Source organism: Lagopus muta, chromosome 24 (assembly GCF_023343835.1).
Source record: "Lagopus muta isolate bLagMut1 chromosome 24, bLagMut1 primary, whole genome shotgun sequence".
NCBI lineage: Eukaryota > Metazoa > Chordata > Aves > Galliformes > Phasianidae > Lagopus > Lagopus muta.
Genome location: NC_064456.1, coordinates 825,258 through 846,088, shown reverse-complemented (window position 1 = coordinate 846,088; position 20,831 = coordinate 825,258). Strand labels below are relative to the sequence as shown.

Genomic DNA, 20,831 nt, shown 5'->3' with positions numbered 1-20,831 from the left:
GGGGTGGGAGGGGGAGAAGGGACTTTCATGGAGGTTATAGTTTCTTGATGTCAATATTTGTATTTTTTTGCAAAGAGTGTTTCTGTGTAACTGTGCCCACGTTGCTGTGGTGTGCATGCGGCCAACGCTCACACCTGGCGAGCAGGGCTGAGTCCCCACCAAAACTCAGTGTCAGCTGTGCAGTTTCAGCCCCTCGCACGTAAGGCAAATCCCACCCGATCCATGCAACAAATGCTGCCGCACCAAATTCTTGTCACAACCCATTTTCACCCAGAAGTGCAAAAATTGCCGGTTTGATGTCGTCCCCACGTTGCATATGGCTGTTATCAACAGATACACACAAAACTCTTCTTTAAAAAGGCTGCTTCTTCCTAACATTTACGAACATGGGCTTCTTTCCTGCTTCTGATTTTTCTTCTCCTATGAGCTCTCATAGTTATTAGTATTTCCTCTCCTGTCACCTAAACTCTTTATCTCCAGAAGCAAATTGTTGGCTGCTGATTCTCCCCTGGCACTCAGCAACTGCTCTCTGAAGCTGTATGGACAGTGCTAACACAGAGCACGGTCTCACCAGGTGCCAAATCAATCACCTGGCACTGGAACAGTGCAACCATGGGACCATGTGTGGAGAAATACAACTTTTGGGAAGCTGGAGCCAGGAGGAGGAGCTGGCTTTGCCCAGCATCACTGAGTGCCAAGAGTGAGGGATGTGGCCTTCGTCATCAGGCTTTGTTTGTACCAAGCAATGTAAAGAAATAGCAAAAATGGAAAAGCATGTGAGAAATGCGAGCTCGGAGGCACAGGGGGAGGATCAGCAGAGGATGCACTGCAGGGGCACAGAGATGTGCAGATGTGGAGGGTGCAGGAGGCGATTGGGAAGGATGGGTTACAGAGCTGAGTCTGGGCAGGGAGAAGCAGTCTCGTGTTTGCAGGGTTCAGGAGGGTTCAGCTCCTCGCTTGGTGACAGTTGGCACATCCCATTGACCTGGCAGGGCTGACTTCAGCTCTGCTCTGGGCAGCATCATCCCCACTCAGAGCGCAGGGCGCAGAGTGAGAGGAGCCCCAGCCGCTTCTCTTTTGGCCTACAAAGGGTGGCTCAGCCTTGTGCACTTTAATGAGCAACAGCTATTTGCTTGCATTCACCCACGTTCAGTCGAGAGCTTTCTGTGCGGAGCTCCCAGCCAAATGAAAGAGCAAAAAGCACCTTTGAAGTGGAGAGCTGGAACCAGGCGAATCCGGTAGGACAGTTTCAGGAGCATTTAAACAGCAGCGGAGGAGCCCAGGCCTGTGGGCATGCCCTCACCACGGCTGCCAGCTGTTGCATAGCTGGTGCATGCCCTCATTTCATGGTTCAGAATGTTTTTGGCAGGACCCAAGTCTATGGACGTCCAGAAAGGCTGCAGTGTCCGCAGGAAGGGTTGTTGCAGTTTGGCTTTAGGATTACGCTGCGTGCAATTTTGCATTCAGATTTGTTCCTGTAATTACACGTTAGGCAGAAGTCCTGGGAGCTAATGTTTTTCCCTGTAAAATTAATTGGGAAAGCTAACTGCAAAATGTAATGATGGAATATTGAGGAAATTCATTCTAATTGACTGCTATTTGAGCTTTATTCTAAAGCAGTGCTGCTGCTTTCACCGGTAACGCAATTTACAGCAGCACTGTGTTAGGCACAAAGAGCTGCAGTAATCATCCCACAATTAAATTTACAAGTCCTGGAGGTTTCGTTACAAAGTACTGAGCTCAGAGGATTGGATGCATCATTCACATCAGTGTCAGTGACGTACAGCAAAGCTGACCAAACAACACAAATTAAAACTGTCTCCATCCTTGGAGATCTCATATAGAATCATGGAATTGCTGGAGCTGGGAGGGACCTTTGAAGGTCATCTGCTCCAACTGTCCTGCAGTGAAGCTGATCTTCAGCTCTTGGCTGCACACAGCCCTGGATGCTCTCCCTGCCCTGAGCTGGGAGCTCCCTCCAGCCTCAGTTTCCCTACAGTGCTGCAGGTTGCTGCTCTCATACCTCAGAATACAGCTGACCCAGGAGAGCAGGGCTGAGCTGCGGCCCCTCTGACACCCTTGGGCTCTTTGCAGCTCTTTTTCCCCCCGAGGAAACTCTCTGATACTCATCTCTATTTCCCTCTCAGTCTCTCTGTGTTAAATCTGGACTACAGACTCTACCCACGTAGGTGAAGTGACGCTGATGTCTGGCAGTGTAAGGAAAACCTCTGCTGTTGCTCATACCCAGCAGTCTGGGGACCTTCTTTTCCAAACCACGCTTCTCCCAAGGGCAGAGCTCAGCACCGGGATGCTGCTTTCACTTTTTTCCACCAATCTTCTTCCTTCAAGGGAGACATTGCTTCATAGAGGCAGATCTTTAGCTGAGATATGCTCCTTGCTGAGCTGTTTTCCTGTTTTTTCCCTGTGTAAAAGGCAAGGCAGGGTGGATCTGCAGGGATACAGCTGGGGCAGGTCTGCAGGGCATGGGTTGGAGTGATGGAGAACTACTGAAGAGGGAAGGACCACAGCGAGCAGCACCCTGATCTCTGCCAGCAGCAGAATAAGAGCAATTGGGGCTTGATTTGTGCGCAGGACACACAACCATGTAAATAAATACCACGCTTGTTTGTCCTGGGCTTAGCAGAGCTTTTTGGCCTGTTTTCTCTTAAATGCTTTATTTGTTTCGTGTATGTACAATCCAACCCACCCCAGCATTTCAGAAGCCTCATGGACTGCATGAAAGGCAGAAGGCAGTTTTATTCCTCTCTGACCACACAGCAGTTTGAGACCACCCGAGCCTGCCAGTCCATAGCTATACAGTGTATTCTGTAAGATATAGGTATGTGAGAATAACATATCAGAGTTTTGTTTTGGCTGTACTGTATGTATTTGCTTCATTGGAAAAGCTGGAATCAATAAAAGTTGCTGGAATTTCTTCAAGCCAATTGTTGCACATGGATTTATTTTGGTTCTCTGGCCGTGAGCTTTCTTGGGGAGTCACCATCAGTTACCACTATGGATAGATATATATAGATAGACTGTGATAGATACATAGATAGACTATGGAGGTCTATCTGTTGATTTCACCACTTGGGTGTCACTGGGATGGGACCCTGGAGTTCCCTCCAAGCAGTTGTGGTCACTCCAAGGCCATCATTTGCATATGCTAAGATTATTTCACCCCAAATGCATCACAAGCACTTTTCTATGCTGGTGTCTCTGTGTCATTTAGCACCCATTCCTTATTGGTCTCCAGTTCACTGGAGTTTCACACACAAACATCACCTTTAGTCCCCAGGCACACGGAGATGTGTGGATTCTTCATGCTAATCAGGAGCAAATTCAAGGCTGCTCTGGGGATTTCCCAGCCTGCTCCAAGGAACTGCTGTCAGCAGCACTGAAGAGTTTGGTCTCTGCTTTGCATCCTGCAGCAGCTGTAACCTGGTTTGGGGATTAAGGGATGCACAGAAGACACAGTGCTCTCCATGCTGAGCCAGCCAGGAAGCAGCACTCTCTTGATCTCCGTAAGATGGCTCTTCAAAGAGGAAACCTGCCAAAGGGAACGTGATCTCAGCTACAAAGTGTGTTTAGTTTGTTTACTCGTGGCACGGCTTAGGAATGATGCTCAGCCCTGACCAGTATCTTACAAGAGGATTCGTAGCTATCAGACAGGCTTGGCACATCCTGCAAATCCATGCTCAGGAAAAGGGGAGGACATCCTGCCGTGCTCAGAGCTGCTCTCTGGAAGCACCCTGTGCCGAGACCTCTGAGGGGTGGGAGGACAGCAGGGGATGCAGCTCAAAGGCAAAGCCCCGAAACCCAAACTTCTTAATCAGTCTCGGATGGATCTCACACACCAACACTTAGAAACCAAAATTGCATTGGCAACCACCATCATTCCTTACTCAAGCTGCTTCTAGGCCATAGTGCAGCAGGCACGTTTCCAGTTGGTTTTGGATGGAGTGCCTCAGTAATTGCCTTATAAAAGCCCTTCTGAAGCAACGTATCCAGAACTCCTTGAGAGGATTAATTGTCAGTACCACATGTAGTGATGGTGTCCGTTCCACAGCTTTTTCAGGTACAAACAGCACCTGCAGGCACAGCTGAGTCCAGTCATATAGGTTACAGGCTACAAGAGCAAATAGTCTTCTACATGATGCATTACCCAGTGTTTGGGTCTCTCTCCATCCATTTGAAGCGTATAAAGTGAATACCAAGAATCTTGAAAATGCTTCCATTTGGGACCAGTATCCTTCATACAAGCACACAAAAGCAGCTCATTTTCAGGCAGGTGTAGTGGCAATGCTAAGTCATGGATTGAAGCAGAGATGGAGCACTGGTGGGAAGGCAGGGCCAACCCAGGGGAGCTCAGGTGCGTGCAGTGCAGCTGATTGACTGTACGGAGTGGAGCCAGGATGCATCCCTTCCCAGAACTCATTTAAGGGTTGGCAGTAGAGATGAGGGTATTTCACTGGAGATCCCTGCATATCTGAGGCCTTCTGAAGGTAAGCAGCTGTTTTCCTTTATTTCTGTGCCTGCAGCTGTTGCATTTGAGCAAATCCTCCCTTGCTGCAGCTCTAGGATCTTGCTGTTCTGCTGTCATTGCTGGGCTTTCCATAGCGTTGCAGCAGGGAATCTTGTGGATACACAATGTTGTGTTCAGAGCATTCTCAGGCCTGTGGGATGTGTTCCCCACAGATCCCAGGCTTCCCCCAAAATGCTCCACTGCCCCAGGTCATCTCCAAAAGCCCAATTTGGGCTCATTAAACAGCCCAGAGATCACACTGCAGAGCACACCGAGCCTCATCCACACCTCACAACAGCACAAATGACCCGGTGGTGCCACCACCCCATGCTGGAGCACAACAGAGCTCCCCTATCTTGGTTTCCCCAAGCAGAGGCACCGCTGTGGCATCCCAGTCCCACGTGGCACGCTCCTCCAGGACACATGGTATCCTGTACCCAGAAACCCTGCTCCATGCAGGCCCGGTGCATGCAGAACAGCTTCAGTGTATGCACGGCACCTGCAGACCATGGCCCTACAGCACTCACACACCCCTGCTCCAGGGCATCCCCACTGTGGGAGCTGGGGGTCAGGGAGAGCATGAGTGCCATGTGAGGAGCAGTGACTCATCCCCTATTTTCCTTCCCTGCTTTGTGCTCCTCTATCACATAACCCTCATTTGTATCCTTCCCACAGCTGCGTCTCCTTGCAGATGCAATCTCACTGCGACAGAAGTTGTTCTCTATGCAGGATGGTACTCAGCCCCTTTTTGGTGTTTTGCTCAGAGCTGTGGGTGCCCCATCCCCAAAGGTGCTGAAGGCCACGGATGGGACTCTGGGCAGCCTGAACTGGTGGGAGCAGCCAGTCCACAGCAGGGGTGGAATGATATGGGCATGAAGGTGCTTTCCAACCCAAGCCATGTGATGGCTTTTTGCACTGAGTGTCCTCCATCCATCCAGGCCTCAGTGATGCTCTTCCAGTTTCTGGTGCAGCCTCCTGAGCCTTGGAAATCTCACACTGAGTGGGCAAACACCACAACTGGTCCTGAATGCTTCTGCCAGTGCTGCAGGTCCTGGCTGGGATCCCAGCTGTCGCAGAGCTGTGAGGTGGGCACAGCTGAGCTCTGCTTGAGCAGCTCAGTGCTGCCATACCTGGAGCAAAGCAGGAGTCCTGCCCGAGCCTGGTGCCTCCTGTACCTGTGGAGCAATTCTGCAAATGTAATCATAGAATCATTATAGAATAGAATGATTTGGGCTGGAAGAGACCTCAAAGATCATCTAGTTCCGAATGGGGAGCAAAGCCAGAGCAATACCCTGCACAGGTGTGCCTGGCCTCCCAGAGCAATGCAATGGAAAAAGAGCCAGTAGAGATTTCCAGAAATGGTAGCGCTTTTGGAAGCCCTGGCACTCCAAAACCCAAATACTTTCCCATAGAAGCAGAGTTCCTCCCTCCTTTCCCTTCTCAAGGAGCCTCACAAGAGCACTGCAAGTTCTCACCTAACAGATCTGAGCTCAGGCAATAACAGTGGCTGCTTTTGGGTCCTGAGGCCAAGTTTCAGTCTGAGGGATGTCCCAGGCTGCACAACCAAGCACAGCAGGGATTTGCTTTGCACATCTTGTTGCTTTCCCTCCTGCTTTCTCTATTCTTTCCCTGGAAGTCTCTTTATCTCACAAGATGGGTAACTCTTGCCCCGATCCTTCATGGCAGAACAGGAAAATCAGTCTCACATCAGCAGAGCTGAAAGAGCTAAAAAAAAAAAAAAGGAAAATGTGAGATTCTCCCTTTGAGTGCCTTTGAGCCCCACCCTGAGCTTTTCTGCAGCGTTTCACCCGCTTGGAAACTGATTCTCACTTCCTTGCAGGGAAGGAGGAGCAGCCCATGGAGGTGAGGGTGGTGATTCAGCGTCACAGAGGGACCATGGGTGGGATCACAGAGAGACTTTGGCTTTCCCAGGCTGCAGCACATCTCTGTTATTTCTGTCTGTGCAATGACATCCTGGCTGTCCCCATCTTGCTTATTTTCTTTTTTTTTTTTCCTCTTTTCCCAAGCACAATCCAGAAACAGCATCAAAATTATTTCCTGCGAGAAGCAAAGGGTTAAAGAAGGAAGGCGAGAACACAGGCAAGTGTTTATGCTATCCAAATAGTGACTGGTGCACAGAGCAAAACCCACACCCACCTCTTTCCTGCCCCAGGAACCTGGGTGAAGCAGCAGTGTCCCTGCAGGGCTCAGGAACCGTGAGAAAACCAACGGCACACAGCAATTCAGAGCCCCACCTCGCCCAGGGCAGGAGGAGCAGAGCTTACAGCACCCCAGGAAAGTCGGAGACAGCGCTGCAGCCCGTGGAGCTGCAGGTAGAAAAGGGGTAAAGCCGTGCACTGAATTAGCCTGCACAGCAGCTGATGGGATCATGAGAACCAATTGAGTTTTTCACAGTATTTTTTCCTTGTGGAATTTCCCATCTCAGCCTTCTGTTTCACAGGCTGAACAGCCCCGGGGCTCTCAGCCTTTCCCCATAAGGGAGATGCTCCAGGTCCCCCACCTCCCTGCTGGCCACACTCTTTGTGATGCACCCCAGGGTACCACTGGCCTTCTTGGCCACCAGAGCACACTGCAGGCTCATGGTCAACCGTAATGCCCCGGGGCTGCTCCTTTCCTAAGTGCCCAGGACCAAGAGCATCCTCTGCCTGGACCAGGGAATCCAGGGGTTATCGTTATTCCAAGGCACAAGTCTGAGATATTTTAGCTAGACACTGATATTTCAAAAAGGATGAGTGATTTCAGAGCACATAGGTGCTTTCATGTTCAAAACACCCCATTTTCTTAAAGTCTTCTTGAGGGATCCGCCAGCATAATTTATTCAGTACAAGCTTCCCAATGCTTGTGGGTCTGCAAGGCTGCCCCATGCCCTGCTGCCAGCAGTGCAGACCCACCATCTCCTCCCCTCTAGCAATGGCAGCTATTGTTTGCCCACAGCTTTGCAGGGCTTGAAGGACAGCTTGCTTGCATTATTTTTTTAAGCAGCCAAACACAAAGTCTCCATTGGCTGAGGTAAACAACCACATCTGAAAAATTTCCCTGCCGCCCTGGCCTTTATTGCTCATTCCTTGTTAGAAGAAATCTCTTCGGATCAATCCACCCTCACCTGGGCAGCTTAAAATTAGACACGGAGGCACTGTGGGATCCCCACAGAGCCAGTGGAGAAACCACATGGTTTATCCATTGTAGGACAGAGACGGAAGGAGGGGCTAATTAATAATTTTCTATTTCCACTGTCAATTAAAGGGGCCCAGGTGAAGATAAGTGATGCTCAGACGTAGCTAGGTGGCCCAAACGTCATCCTTTATCTTTCGTGAGCACATATGGACAAAAACATATGAGTACTGTATTGCAAAGGGCCAGCCCTCATTCCTAGCATGCTGAGCTAGCACTACGCTGCCAGGATGGGATGCTGCACATCTCCTGGGTCTTTCTGACATGAGAGTGAAACAAGCAGCAGATCAGCATCCAGGTGGCAAAGCTCTGCAGTCGCACACCATGGGCATGCTCCCAGCCCTTGTCTTGCCACCCCCACTTGCACCATTCCTCCTTCTCATAAAATCCCATCTCCTGGAGTCACTGAGCTATGTAGGGCATTCACTTTCCCCTTTTTCTACAAAAAAGCCCACAAAGAAAACCTGACATGCTCAGCAACACCCAAATGCCAGAGGGTAATGCATCGTTATTGTTAGGATTAAGAGGACTTCACTGCAAATAGCTGGGCTCTTTGACTCATGCTCAGGGCTTTGTTTGTTTTGCTCATCCCTGGATGGAAAGGCTTCTAACTGGATTTCCTTAGCAATTTGTGGCTGCTTTCGCTGTCTCTGGTCGGAAGTAAAGCAATGCAAAGAGGCTGGTGGCTATCAAAGCTGCAGACTCTCCAGCCTGGATTCTCCTGGTGCTGCTCTGACCCACACAGGAAATGAGAACTGGAAGTCACATAGCCAGTGCTGGTAACCCACAGAGTCAATGGAAATCATAGGACCATCGAATCATTGCTACTGGAAAAGGCCACCGAGGTAAACACGTCCAAACCCAACCCGTCCCACCATGCCCACCAACCCTCAGTGCCACCCCTCCACAGCTCTGGAACCCCTCTGGGGATGATGTTGCTACCATTGCCCTGGGAAGCCCATTCCAATACTTCACCAGCCTTTCTGAGAAAAATTTTTTCCTAATATCCAACCTGAATGAGGAACCTTATGCCCAAAACAACAGGGATACCATGAATTCGTAGACTTTTGCAAAGGGTATTTTCGTTCAGTGATAGTCTTGAATCCAGCAAGCCACTGAATCTGCACATGGGGCCACTGCAATGGGAATGCTGGGCCAAAAGAGTTCAGGCACCCAAACAGGAAAGCACAGATCTTTGCAACCATCACTGCACACGCCAGAGTTTGAAATGCCTCTGGCAAGATCTCCAAATTGCCAGATACACAATTAGTGACCAGGTCTGCAAACAGTGTTGTGTCCATTGCGCTCCACAGGGCAAGGCAGCTGTCTGGCCAGCGCGCCCTTTGCAGACACAGAAACAATACTTTCAGTATTACCACTTATCTTTGAACGTAACCCAGTGCATACGAGCTGCTCTGTGCATTCATCTCACACATTGCCTTCTGGGTTGTTTAACTTCACGCTGCTCTGTGAGAGGCCAAGATCTCAGGTGCTGAACTTGACCCCTAACGCACCCACATTAGGGTATAAAAAAAAAGAATAGAAAACAACACTGGGCTCTTTTACCCCTTCTACATCCAAATGGAACCCGGTAGGAAGTAGATTGAAATCTGTGGTCCAGATTCCAAGCTTTTGGGTCTTCTGCCAGGAGTAGCATCACTCTGTGTACTGATGCTAAGCCACTCTGTCCTGCCTGTCTGGGGTTAAGGAGATTCATGAGCACCATGAGGTGTCGTTAGCAAAGAGCTGCACTGAAATAAGGACAGAACTGGGTGTGTGGACGGTTCGTTTTTTAGTGCTGTTAAGCATCTTAGGCTGAACCTGGACTTTATTGCTTTGTCACACACACACACACACACAAAGATTGCAGATAATGAGCTAATAACACTTCACTTTCCCAGCCTGCCTTGCATCTTCAAAGCGCTCCATGAGAACAAACTAATTAACTGTCCAGAGAAGAAGCTCATGACTAAGAGCTGAGAAGCCATGTGAGTCAACCCACTTGCAACAGGTCTTTGCAGATTTCAGTAAAAATTCATTTTGGAGGAAGATCTGTTGACTGGCCCGACTGGTCACACCAACCCCCAGCCACATTCCAGGGCTGTGAGTGCTGCGAATGGACCCAGCCCGGAGAAGCCCCACTGACATCAAAAGAGCAACACCTCGCAGGAATGCCCCAAAACCAACCGTGTGGCTTCCTCCTCCTCATCTGTGTGTGTGTGCAGCCGCTGTGCACTAAAAGTGCTGAGCCAACAGTCCCTCTGCACATCCACCAAACAAGGGCGCATCCTGCTTGGCACTGTTGGCCAAACTGCCTTTTTTCTGCTGTCTCGAGACCAATTATTTGGGAACAACAACCCATGCCAGGGTCTCTTAATGGAGATGTGGGCTTGGTTGCAATCGAGTGGCACCGGAGCAGCATTCAGTCCCAACTTTCGTATTCCTTGCTTTTGGCAAATCATTAAGCTCCCACAAGAATGCGACTTCTGCAGGTCGCTGGCTTTTGGGGAATGTGGGACACATTAAGCAAAACAGAGATGAGGACATGGTTTTTTTTCTTCTGTGGGTAAGTGAACTCAGAGACCCAGCCCTACAGCAATAATGTAGACATTTCAGGCCAAGAATTTTGGCTTGGAAACTCCTGCATGCTCCATAAATCTCTACCAGGAAGTATCCCTGGTCTGCCTCTGGGGCAGAACCTCAAAAGGGAGGGCAAAATTAAACCCAGTTTTGTCTGAGGCATTAGAAATCCTGCTTCAAAACTGCTAAATTCACCACTGGATCCAGGCGCCTTCAAGTGAGCTCTCGGTGCAGCTGTCACCCTCGTGTCCCTGGGGCAGGCAGCCACGTGCTTTCCATCAAATCATCGAATCCTTAAGGTTGGAAAAGAGCTCTGAAATCCTCAAACCCACCCCCAGCCCGTCCCACCGTGCCCACCAACCACATCCCTCAGTGCCACATCTCTGCAGTTCTGAACCTCTCCAGGGTCAGTGACTGCACCACCTCCCCGTGCAGCTGTGCCAACGCATCACCACTTCTCCTGAGAGGGGATTTTTCCTAATATCCAAGCTGAGCACCGGGACAGATTTACAAAACTTCTGTCTCAGCACACAGCAAAAAACGATCAATGGAGAAGCTTTGTACCCACGAGAGCCCACGTCTACATGAAACATCTTGGGTTTGTGCTGCACGCACAGATGGGACTCATAGCAGACAGCAGCGGCTCCCCTTGCTCCTCACCTGCTTCATGGACAGAGGCACTTGGGAGTTTTGCATCATTTTTCCATTTTCCAAAAGAGAAATGTTTCTTTCTGGGTTTATCAGTTTGTGTGCAAGGAGCTGCCACAGCCCAAGGGCTGCAAATGGGGCTACTCCACGGCTGCAAAGAAATGCCAGCAATTCCCAAAATCCCTTGGTCACTCTTCCTTTGCAGTGATGATGGTTGTATGGTTTTATGATCTTTAAGGACCCTTCCAACCCAACCATTCTATGGTCCCAAGGTATTTATTGTCTTTAAGGTCCCTCTCAACCCAACCATTCTATGGGTCTATGATACCATACCCAGGTGATGCTGAGATCTCCTTCACACTGTTGCACCAACCCTGATGGACAGGAGCCCTTGGTGCAGCCGATCAGTCCCTGTCCTCCCAGCATGGCCCATGGGCATCTCACCCAGCACCCAAAAATTCTCGTTCTCTGCCAGCATCATTTTGTTTGTAATTCTTTGAAATGTCCTGGGTGGAAAACATCTCAAAGCTAAATGTTCTCTTGCCAAAATATGTTGTTCCAAGGTAACTGGCAGAATTTGAGAACTGCAAAATGTAATTGATATCCATGTTCTGCCTGCTTTATTTTGAGGTGTGCCGTGGCCCACAGCCAACAGGCTGACATTGCAGCAACACTGCCTGAAAAGTGACAATTACCGCTCTATTTCAACAGATAATCACCAACATCTGGTTCATCACAGGAGATCAAAGTGCTGCCCTGGATCAAAGCCTTCTGTCTTTGTCATGATATCAAGGTTTGATTTATGGCTCTGCAAAGGCACAACTCTATTTATTTACGTGTGCAGATAAAGGGCTCGCGGCGCTTCCAAAACCAGCAGAGCACCACTTGTAGGGCAACGTCATCGATTTGTGAAGCACGGGGAGCATCCACCAATGTCATGTGCAGAGAGCACTGAGCTCTGATGGGGTGAAAAACAGAGCTCAGAGCTCCAGATCAGGGCAAGCAGTGCAGCACTTCCATTGCCAGCCATGAAGCTTATGGATCCAATGCTGGGCCCCCGCTGGGTCTCAGATCTCAGTGTTCCTGCCAGTGGTTGCTGCCTGCACCAAAGAAGAGCATGGTTTACACCCAGGACTTCAGCTGAAAGCTGGGCATGAGAGCACATGCAAAAGCAGTGATTCAGATATCACTAGGAAGCTTATTTTACTTCCACTAAGCACCAATAAAAAGCTGCTTCCACGCAACAGCCAAAGCTTCTTCCTTTCCATCACAGATCACGGTTGCTTGCTTTGTCAGCAGGGCAAAGTCTCACAGACATGGGTCATTGCGTAGATGCTAAACTGTGCTTAGGGTGCATTAAAGTCCTCATTGATGATTTAACACATCTGTGGGATCAGCGTAAGCCATGGGTGAGTTTATCCAGCTAAAACAATTAACTGATACCCATGAATTAGCTGTACGGGCAGCGCTTTACAGCGCTGAGATGTTAATTGAAACTCGAGGTTTTATAGGGCGTTTAAAAGCAGCCATAAGAAACTTGGAAATGTCAGATATTTGCACAACTTGCAAAACTCCATTTCGGAGCCTCCTCCAGAATGAACCACCCCAGTTCCCTCTCCCCACAAGACCCCATAGTGTTCCAGACCCCCCTCTGGGGCACGCTCCAGAGCTTCAGTGCCTTTCCTGCAGCAAGTGAGTGGGGAAGGACAAAGCTCTCTGCCCCTCGTTCTGTGCTCCAGAGGATGTTCATGCTTTGACTTCACATCCAGAAGTCCCACTTCCCATGCAGGCACTGGGACCACACAGCAGTACAGCAGGACATCAGCGCACTGCGGAGTCCCAGCAACACAGCACCAAGTTCTCTGCACACCCCTCCAATGTCTGCTCTCGAGGTTCCCTCGCTCCCATCCTACAGCAGCACAAAGCCAAGACTCATCCGCTTGCAAAACACACCTTGTGCACGGCAGGATGGTGACAGCATGCCCAGACATCACTCACCGACACACAACGCCTTGGCACAACACGCTGCGCCCATGCAACCATCGCACAGCCCGTGCAGCACACAAAACCCCAAAGAAAACAACCCCCGGGTTGTTGCGCTGCGCCTCAGGGGACACCAGCATCCCGCACCACGCTCCACCGTGCCTGCAGGTGGTGGGACACGGGTGGGAGATGGCAAAGGGCCGGGTGCTGACTCAGGGTGCAGGGAGGTGCCGCGCAGGGAGGAGGGCGCCAGTTTCGGCCCTGGTGCAGGGAGCCAGGCTGGCAAGGGACCAGAGTGCTGCTGGGACAGGCTGTGCTGTGGCAAACAGGGAGTGCCGCCGTGCCGTGCCCAAAGCCTGGGCGCTGCCGCCCACAGGGATGGGCAGAGAGGCAGCGCCTCTGTGCAGCACCGGGCACGGCCCTGCCTCCGCACGAGGGTTTGGAGGATCGATGGCTTGGAGCTCGGGGTGATGCTGTCTCTGAAGGGACACGCATCGAGGCAGGTCGGAAATGGCACTGGTTGGGTCTTTGCTCGGCTGCCCTCTGAGGCATGTTGAGGGACATGAAGCCTGTGAAGATCCGCCATCCCGTGCATCCCTCCTCATCGCTCTGGGAGAAGGGGGCTGCTGAGTGACAGCAGGGGACAGCTTGCCTCAGCTTGTAAGGGGTCTTCTGCTGGCCTACATGCCACCAGGAGCTCCTGGGGAGAGCACACGTTTCAGAAGGCTCCAGGTGGAGCTGCATCCCCTCGTGCTCTGACAGTGGGCTCAGCTGAGCGCTGCTGGGACAATCTGCCGTGCGCTTCCTCCTGGTTCCCAGCGGACACAACACCCACACCCCCTCACTCCTCTCTTTATTTACAGACACAACATCACGTGGGGGTGTGGAAATGAGAATCAGCAAGCATCTCGCTGAGCACCTGCCCACCCCAGCAGCACGGAGCCTGCAGCAAACACTGCACGAGCACCACACGATGGGGCAGCAGTGGAGCCCTGGCACGGGCTGAGCGCACAGCACTGCGTCTGATGGCTGAGCCTCACCTCTGCTTTCAGAGCCATCTACTTCCACCGGCCACCCACCATGGTCTTCCCACGGGCACCCTTTGACCTAGATGGGAAGCAGAGCGGGCAAAATGTGTTAATGGAAATGAAAAGAGGAGAGAGATGGATACTGCTGGAGCACCCTCAAAAGAGAACCAAGTTATTGCTGGTTGATGCTTGCAAGGAGAATCTTCAGGAGCACCTTCCCTAATGTGGGGGCTGAGCCAGCCAGTGGGTTTGGGACTCTTCAGGAACAAGCTTGTGTTCTACCAGGTGTTTCCAACCAGCCCCCATGGCCTCATTATGCTCCTCCCTCCCAGTGAGCATAAATAAAGGACCTCCAGCTGTAGGGGTTTTGTGATTGTTGTGGGATCCCTCTTCTGAGGCTGAGAAGCTGGGACTGGCTGTACTGAGCTGCTTATCCAGAACTGGGGGAATAGATGCTCTGGGCATGTGCTAGCAGGGAGGTGGAGGAGGTGATGGTGGTGGTGACGACTTGGACAGTCAGCAATGGGCATTTTGGGCATCCTGAGAGTCACCAACCCAACTCTGATATCAGTTCCCAGAACAGTCCTTCCCTCAGCCCTACTTCTGGTGCAAGGTCAGCCCCAGGTATCCATGCAGCACAGGTGTGATGGGAGGCATGCAGCCTGCACTTACCCTTTGCTGCAGCACCAGGCCACGGGAGGGCAGAAGAGAAGAGAGATTTGGTGTAAGTGGGGGAAATGCTGCTAACTGACTGAAGGGAAGGCTAGGAACAGCTCATGCAGGATGAGACAGGGGAAAGAGAGCAACACGGTGCTCCTGGGAGAACAGGTTAAGTGCTCACCTCCACCCTAGGTCCCCCAGTGCTGTGCAAGGGATGTGTGGACCAGCTCCCAAGTTTTTGTGGGACTGCACAGCTCCCACAGCCCATGGGATCTCCACTCCCATACAAGCTTGGGGGGGGGGGGGGAGTCCTCTGAGGTGGTGGGTAGGGATACAGAAGGGATGGGGCAGCTGGAGTTATGTGTGGCCTGCAGGACACACGGGGCTCTACGTGGGTCTGTTTGGGGGCAGGGGGAAGCTGGGGGCCGGTGAGGGCTTCTCAATGGGAGCACAGTGGCACAGTCTGAGGTCCCTGCAGGTGTGTAAGGATGAGGCGTGGGGCAGCTGGGAGAAACATGGGGTGAAACTGAGTGATGAGGAAGGGCGCTCAGCCAGGCTGGGTACTTACACCTTCTGGTGGTCACTGACACGATTTCGGAGGACATTGATCTGCAGGAGGAATGCAGGCGGGTGGTGAGGCTTGGTGGGATGCCCCATGCCAAGCTGGGCACGGGTCTCTCCTGGTGCAGCACAGTGTGCATCCAACACGCGACTCTCCCATATCAAGAGCTGGAGATCCAGCCAGGGAGAGCCAGCAGAGAGGAGCTGGCAGCTCACCTCGTACTTCTGCCGCTTGAACTTCTCCTGCAAGTCGAATTTCTCAGCCTCCAGGTCACGGATGGTTTGCCACAGCTCCTTGGCTTTGTCCCTATGGGAAGAGATGGATGATGTCAGTATGGAAAAGGGATGCAGCAGCAAAGAGATGAGGCAGCAATGCCACCCCCTCCGCGGCAGGATCCGTCCCATGGGTGCTGCAGGCTCCGTGCCCAGTGGGGCCGTGCCGGGCAGCCCCACGTCTGTGTCTGGCTGTGGGGACACGCGTGTCCCACGTGTGTGAGCGTGGCTCCCTCTGATGGCCGCCGCTGTCACCCGCAGCCTGGCGCAGCCATGGCGGTGGCGCAGCCCCGTTCACCCCTCCTGCAGCATCCCTACCTCAGCTTGTCTTCGCTGAGGTGGTCGATGTTCAGAGGCTTCCGCCGCTCGCTGAGGATCTTTTTCTTCTTCTCCCGCTCCGTTTGCTTCTTGCCACCCTTTTTCTCTGACTGCGGAAACCGTTGGAGCCCGTCAGAGGGAAGGAACCCGCCTGGCCTCTGCTCTCATCCCCAGCCCTTCCTCCCAGCAGCGCCCTCTGCTTTTGGGATGCTCTCAGTACGTTCCCGTCCTCTTCTGCTTATAGGAACCCCTCTCTGCAGCACAAGATGCTGTGGGACCAGCTTGTGGCCCAGTCCCCCCCGCTCCAGAAGCACCAGCAGCTTTGCTGCAACCCCACGTGCAGCTTCACACCTTCTGCATGTAGCCTCCGAAGTGCAGCATGTTGGAGAAAGCTTTCTTTTTCCGAGCTTCTTCCTCAGCCTTCTTCCGTGCCTCCTCTTCCTCCTTGCGAGCTCTCTCCTCCTGCCAGGGATAAAAGTGGGTCAGGAGTGGAGGCCTCGTGGACCAATGTGCACAGCTCGTGCTCCTGCGTGCCCCATAGATGGGTTTGTGGGGGGGAGGTGGGCCATGGGCTGCAGGGACCCCCCAGCCCTGATGACACTCACAGCCATGCGGGCCTGGCGTTCCTTCTCCCTCTCGCTGCGGATGCGCTGCTGCTCTGCCCTCTCTGCCCTCCGCTGCTCCTGCAGAAGGAGAGAACCATGGCTGGGGTGTCCCAGGACATTCCTTTTGTTCCTCGGCATCCCTAATATCCCAAGAGCCCCAGGGACAGGTCTGCTGCTCCCACATCTCCATATGGGAGGGGTATTACAGCAGATTCCCAACCCCTGGGCACCGAATTTGGCTCAAATCCCAATCATTCTCTGGCAGGGACACGGGACATCTTGGGTCTTGCTGTTGCAAAGAATGTCTGTGCTGTTTGCCCATGAAGGGGATGGGCTGCCCACGTACGATCCTGTCTTTGAGGGAGATGAGCTCTTCTTCCTCCTTCTTCCTGCTCTCAAAGTGGGCTTCAATGAGGGCCTGCAGCTCATTCAGGTCCTTCTCCATGCGCTTGCGGTGGATGTCCTGCACCAGACAGAAATGAAGGTGATGGCTGTGCTCACAGTGGTGAAGCCCTCTGGGAGCTGCTGGACGCAGCAACACCACAGTGCTGCTCTTAGATGCACTCACATCGAAATCCAGGCGCTCACCATCAGGGATTTTGGGAGGCACCAGGTTGGGCATGAAGGGCCTGAAAGGTGAGTGGGAAGTTGGGAGCTGGCAGTGGGTGGCTGGGATGGGGCAGGGCTCCCACCCGTGCACTGCTCTGCCCAGCCCTCCTCCCTGAGCCCCATGGCCCTCAGCAATGAGTGCTTGTGGAGGGCAGGGAAGAGTCCCATGTTTCTCTCTCTGTTTTTCTCCCTTCTCTCCATGTCTCAGTCCCTGCCCTGTTTTCATGCTTTTAGGGCTTTGCTGTCCCACGTTCCTTACGGATCTCACTGTGGCACTAAGCTGCAGTGAGAGCCATAGAGGAACAGCTCCTAGTTCAAACCTTGCACCAAAGAAAATGCACCAACACTTACTTGGGTTTGGGCTTTGATTCACCTGTGGGTCCCCAGGAACAGGAGAGAAAGGCACTGTTAGTGGCATACTTTGACCCCAAACCCCACGAAACCCAACCACCCCTTCCTCTCAGCAGTGCAGGCACATCATCCTCCACCAAAGCAACGCAGTGAGGTGTCCATCTGTGTCAACATCTGAGACGTGCATTGATGCTCCAGGCATTCAGGGTGAGTACTGTGAAGGGACAGTGCCTCCTACCCCAAAGGGGAACAGGGATGGATGCCTCACCTTCCCCAGGCTCCTGCTCCCGGTCCCCCTCACCACCTGTGGAACATGGGATGTGTTGGCCCTGGAGGGGCCGTCAGGCTGCCCCAGCACTGTGTTGTCCCCACCACAAAGCCCAGGATGGACGTGGGGAGGGCAGGTCCCTCAGCCCCAAGCAGATGGGGAGAACCCCGGGTCCTCTCCAAAGATGAGCTCTGCAGGAGCTCAGGCTGGGAAGGCACCAGCACTGCCTTCTTGTTCCATTTCCTGGGGTGAATTTCTTACCTAAGCAGCATGAATACATCCCACCTGCAGATCTCCTGCTGCCCCTGTCCTGCTAGGGATGGGGCCAGGGCAGCTCTGCCCAATTTACTGCAGATTGTCTCCTTTCAGCAGCGGCTGAATTCAAAATTTGACATTGAAAACCCCGTGGCAAGGAGGCAGCATTGTGGGAGACTGAAATGGCCAAGAAGCATCCTTCCTCTGCTCCTGCTTTACCTTCTCCTGGTGCTTTTGTTTCATCTTCTTGTTCTGTCTCAAAAGTAAGAGGGAAAGTGTGACCAGAGCATCCACAGGTGTCCCACCACACGTCCCTTACACTCTGCATCGTGCCTGCAGGTGTGACAGCGTGGGGACACAGACCACACACCTCCTGCTGTGGTTTCCTCTGTCTCCTCTTCCTCCTCATTTACCTGGTCCTCCTGACCTGTGCAATAAGGACAGGGTCAGAGGGAAGGCCACAGCTCCTGCTGGCTCCCTACAGACCCCCAGAATGGGACAACTGTGGTACTGAGTCCAGGAGGCCTGAAGGAGAGGGAGCTATGGGAGAAAGAAGCAGAAAGTAAAGGGCTTTGCCCAGGCCCTTACCCAAAGGTAAGGCATGGATGAGGGGGAATAAAATCCAAGGACTCAGAGCCCCCTCCTGGTTTTGTCCCTCGTTCCCTCCCCAGCTGTGCCCTGGGACCCCAGAGTGGAGGAGATTGATTTCTGTTGCTCTCCTCCATGCAGCAAAGAGCGGAACTGTACGGCGTAAATCTCATGCATGGCACTGTTGGAGCATTTTTCCACTGGAGGGAGCAGTACCCCCACGAGAGTTCTGTCAGAGCCCACAGGTCCTGCGGGAGACGTGCAGTCCCACAGCAAGAGAGGAAGAGAAGAAAAGAAGAGAGCAACCCACGGGTGTGTTGGGATGGAAGACAGAAAGCACAGAAATGAGAGCAGGTCGACAGCAGGATGGGGAGAGTGCGAAAAGCAGCAGAGGAGAAAGAATGAAAGAAAACCATTTCCCAACCAGGGAAAGGCACGGGACACACCGACCCACAATACGTTCAGACGAAACAAAGAAAGGTGCAGTAACTACCGTCATCTTCCTCAAGCCATTCTTCCTCTTCTGAGCCGGGGAGGAGGGGAGGGAAGAAGCGCAGAGGTTAGTCAGGTGCCCTAAAGCTGCGGGGCAGAGCTCTGGTGTGCACGAGGTGAGGACTCCGACCCTTTGCTTTTAGCTCTCAGGATGCTTTGCTGTGCAGCAGCCCTGAAGCAGCAGGAGCCCCAGCAGACCCCCGTTCCCATGCCCACCCCATACAGACAGCCCCACTGCTGCAGCTCGGGGTTTGGTCCTGCACCACGCTGATGGAGTCAAGGGTTCTGCCTGAGCATTGTTAATGTGCAGTCAGCTGGAGCTCCAGCGCCTGCTGAATTGTTGTGCTCACGCTTCTGCACGCACCCACATCCAGCATTGCCACCTCCCTCTGTGGGCCAAGGGATCTCCCTGGGAAAAGAAATCCTAAGAAAATTCAGGGTGGCTTTGGTCCTTCCGATGGTTGAGGTGGAGGAATTCAGAATGTGGTCCCATTGGCCTTTTCTGCTCATTCTGCCCGTGGCAAGGAAATCACCACCACCACTCAAGCAAAACCCTGAACCAACAGCACTGCCCTTCCAGCAGCAGGAGGATCACCTACCTTCCTCCACATACTCCTCTTCATGTGAGCGCACAGGGGAGAAAGGGAAGAGAAAGAAGACGTGGGTTATTGCCGTGACCCCATCGTTCCTTAGCATCAGTCTCAGGGTGGCTGTGGATGCTCTGTGTCCCCTTACCTTCCTGCTCCCTGCAAAGTACAACACAAAGAAGCCAAGTGGAAGCGATCTGCTGCAAGTAGGGCTGAAGGGGAGCTCCCATTTCCCAAGGGCAGGGGACCCCTTTTCATGGAGGTCCCAGTGACTGCTTGGCTGTGCTGGGAGCTGGCAGTGGAGACAAGCCAAGACCTGAATTGAGCAGGAACTGAAGTGCTCTTATGGCACTCCTACAGCGGTCAGAGCCCAGGACCGTTATGCAGTTTGAGAGGATCAAGTACCCAAAACCTGTCAATGGCCCCAAAGTCCTTTCCTGACCTGAAGGGAGGTGCACTGTCTGTCATCAGATGTGCCAAGGGGATGCTAAGTACAAGGCCTGACCCACTGCTGATGCCCAGCTTGTCTCAGCACAGACACAGCAGTGATGCCTGTGGTCGTGGGGAGATCCTGAAGTGCTCTCACATTGCGTGCTGGGGCAGCAAGCACAGCAGCAAGCACCCCCTCTTGCAGGAACACAGGAATAAGGAGAAAGAAAGAGTGTTAGAAACCATGCCACTTACTGCTCACATTCTTCAACAACCTCTTCAGAGTCCGACATGCTTGGTTATCTACCAGAATGCAAGGCAAGATGGAAAAAGCGAGGGTTAGGAGCTGAGATAAGGACAAGCACAGCCCGTCCTGCTGCCTCTCCCCAGAGCACTTGGAGCTGTGAGCTGTCCCAGCTGGGCTGTGGCAGCGGTATCTCAGTGGAGATAAGGCTCCCCTGTCCCCTTCCATCCCAGGATCACAGCTCACCGTGGATGAGAGGCAGGAGGTTGGGCTCAGCCCCATGCCATGCTGATAGCTGCTGCCAGGAGTTGTGCCCAGGACACGCAGCTCTCTGTGCTGGAGCCATCCCAGGGTGCTGCTTTTGCTCAGGGCATGGGAAAATCACCCAGTGATAATGCTCAGCTTGGTTTCTTCCTGACTATTCTTAGCTCAGCTGTGATGTGATGACTTGCAGAGATGTTCTGTTATCTCCACTCTATAGCCCTGCTCCATGAGACAGCCCGGCCCTCCGAGAGCAGAGGGGCAATGTGAGCTCAGCAGGAGCACTGCCCTCTTGCTCCCAGCCCTGAGGCTGAGTTTAGCCAAAGGGAGCAATAAATCACAGCCCGGTGTAGCAGCAGGGCTCACATAGCATC

General features: G+C 52.6%; 1 protein-coding gene and 1 long non-coding RNA gene across 2 annotated transcripts; both read right to left on the bottom strand.

The window, feature by feature from the left end:
* Window positions 1-23: 23 nt before the first annotated feature.
* Window positions 24-6,913, bottom strand: LOC125684287 (uncharacterized). The gene is made up of 3 exons (XR_007373261.1): window positions 6,356-6,913; window positions 6,001-6,250; window positions 24-5,713 (listed from the first exon to the last, which is right to left on the bottom strand). It is a non-coding gene; the product is annotated as an uncharacterized LOC125684287 (long non-coding RNA).
* A 7,995-nt stretch (window positions 6,914-14,908) lies between these two features.
* On the bottom strand, window positions 14,909-18,244 carry TNNT2 (troponin T2, cardiac type). Its single transcript, XM_048926313.1, has 11 exons — window positions 18,227-18,244; window positions 18,076-18,108; window positions 17,602-17,637; window positions 17,334-17,355; window positions 16,942-17,002; window positions 16,720-16,836; window positions 16,374-16,451; window positions 16,120-16,230; window positions 15,769-15,878; window positions 15,394-15,484; window positions 14,909-15,225 (listed from the first exon to the last, which is right to left on the bottom strand). Exons 5-11 carry the CDS (start codon window positions 16,993-16,995, stop codon window positions 15,181-15,183), a joined length of 606 nt encoding a protein of 201 aa, XP_048782270.1. The 5' UTR covers window positions 16,996-17,002; window positions 17,334-17,355; window positions 17,602-17,637; window positions 18,076-18,108; window positions 18,227-18,244; the 3' UTR covers window positions 14,909-15,180.
* Between the last annotated feature and the right edge of the window lie 2,587 nt (window positions 18,245-20,831).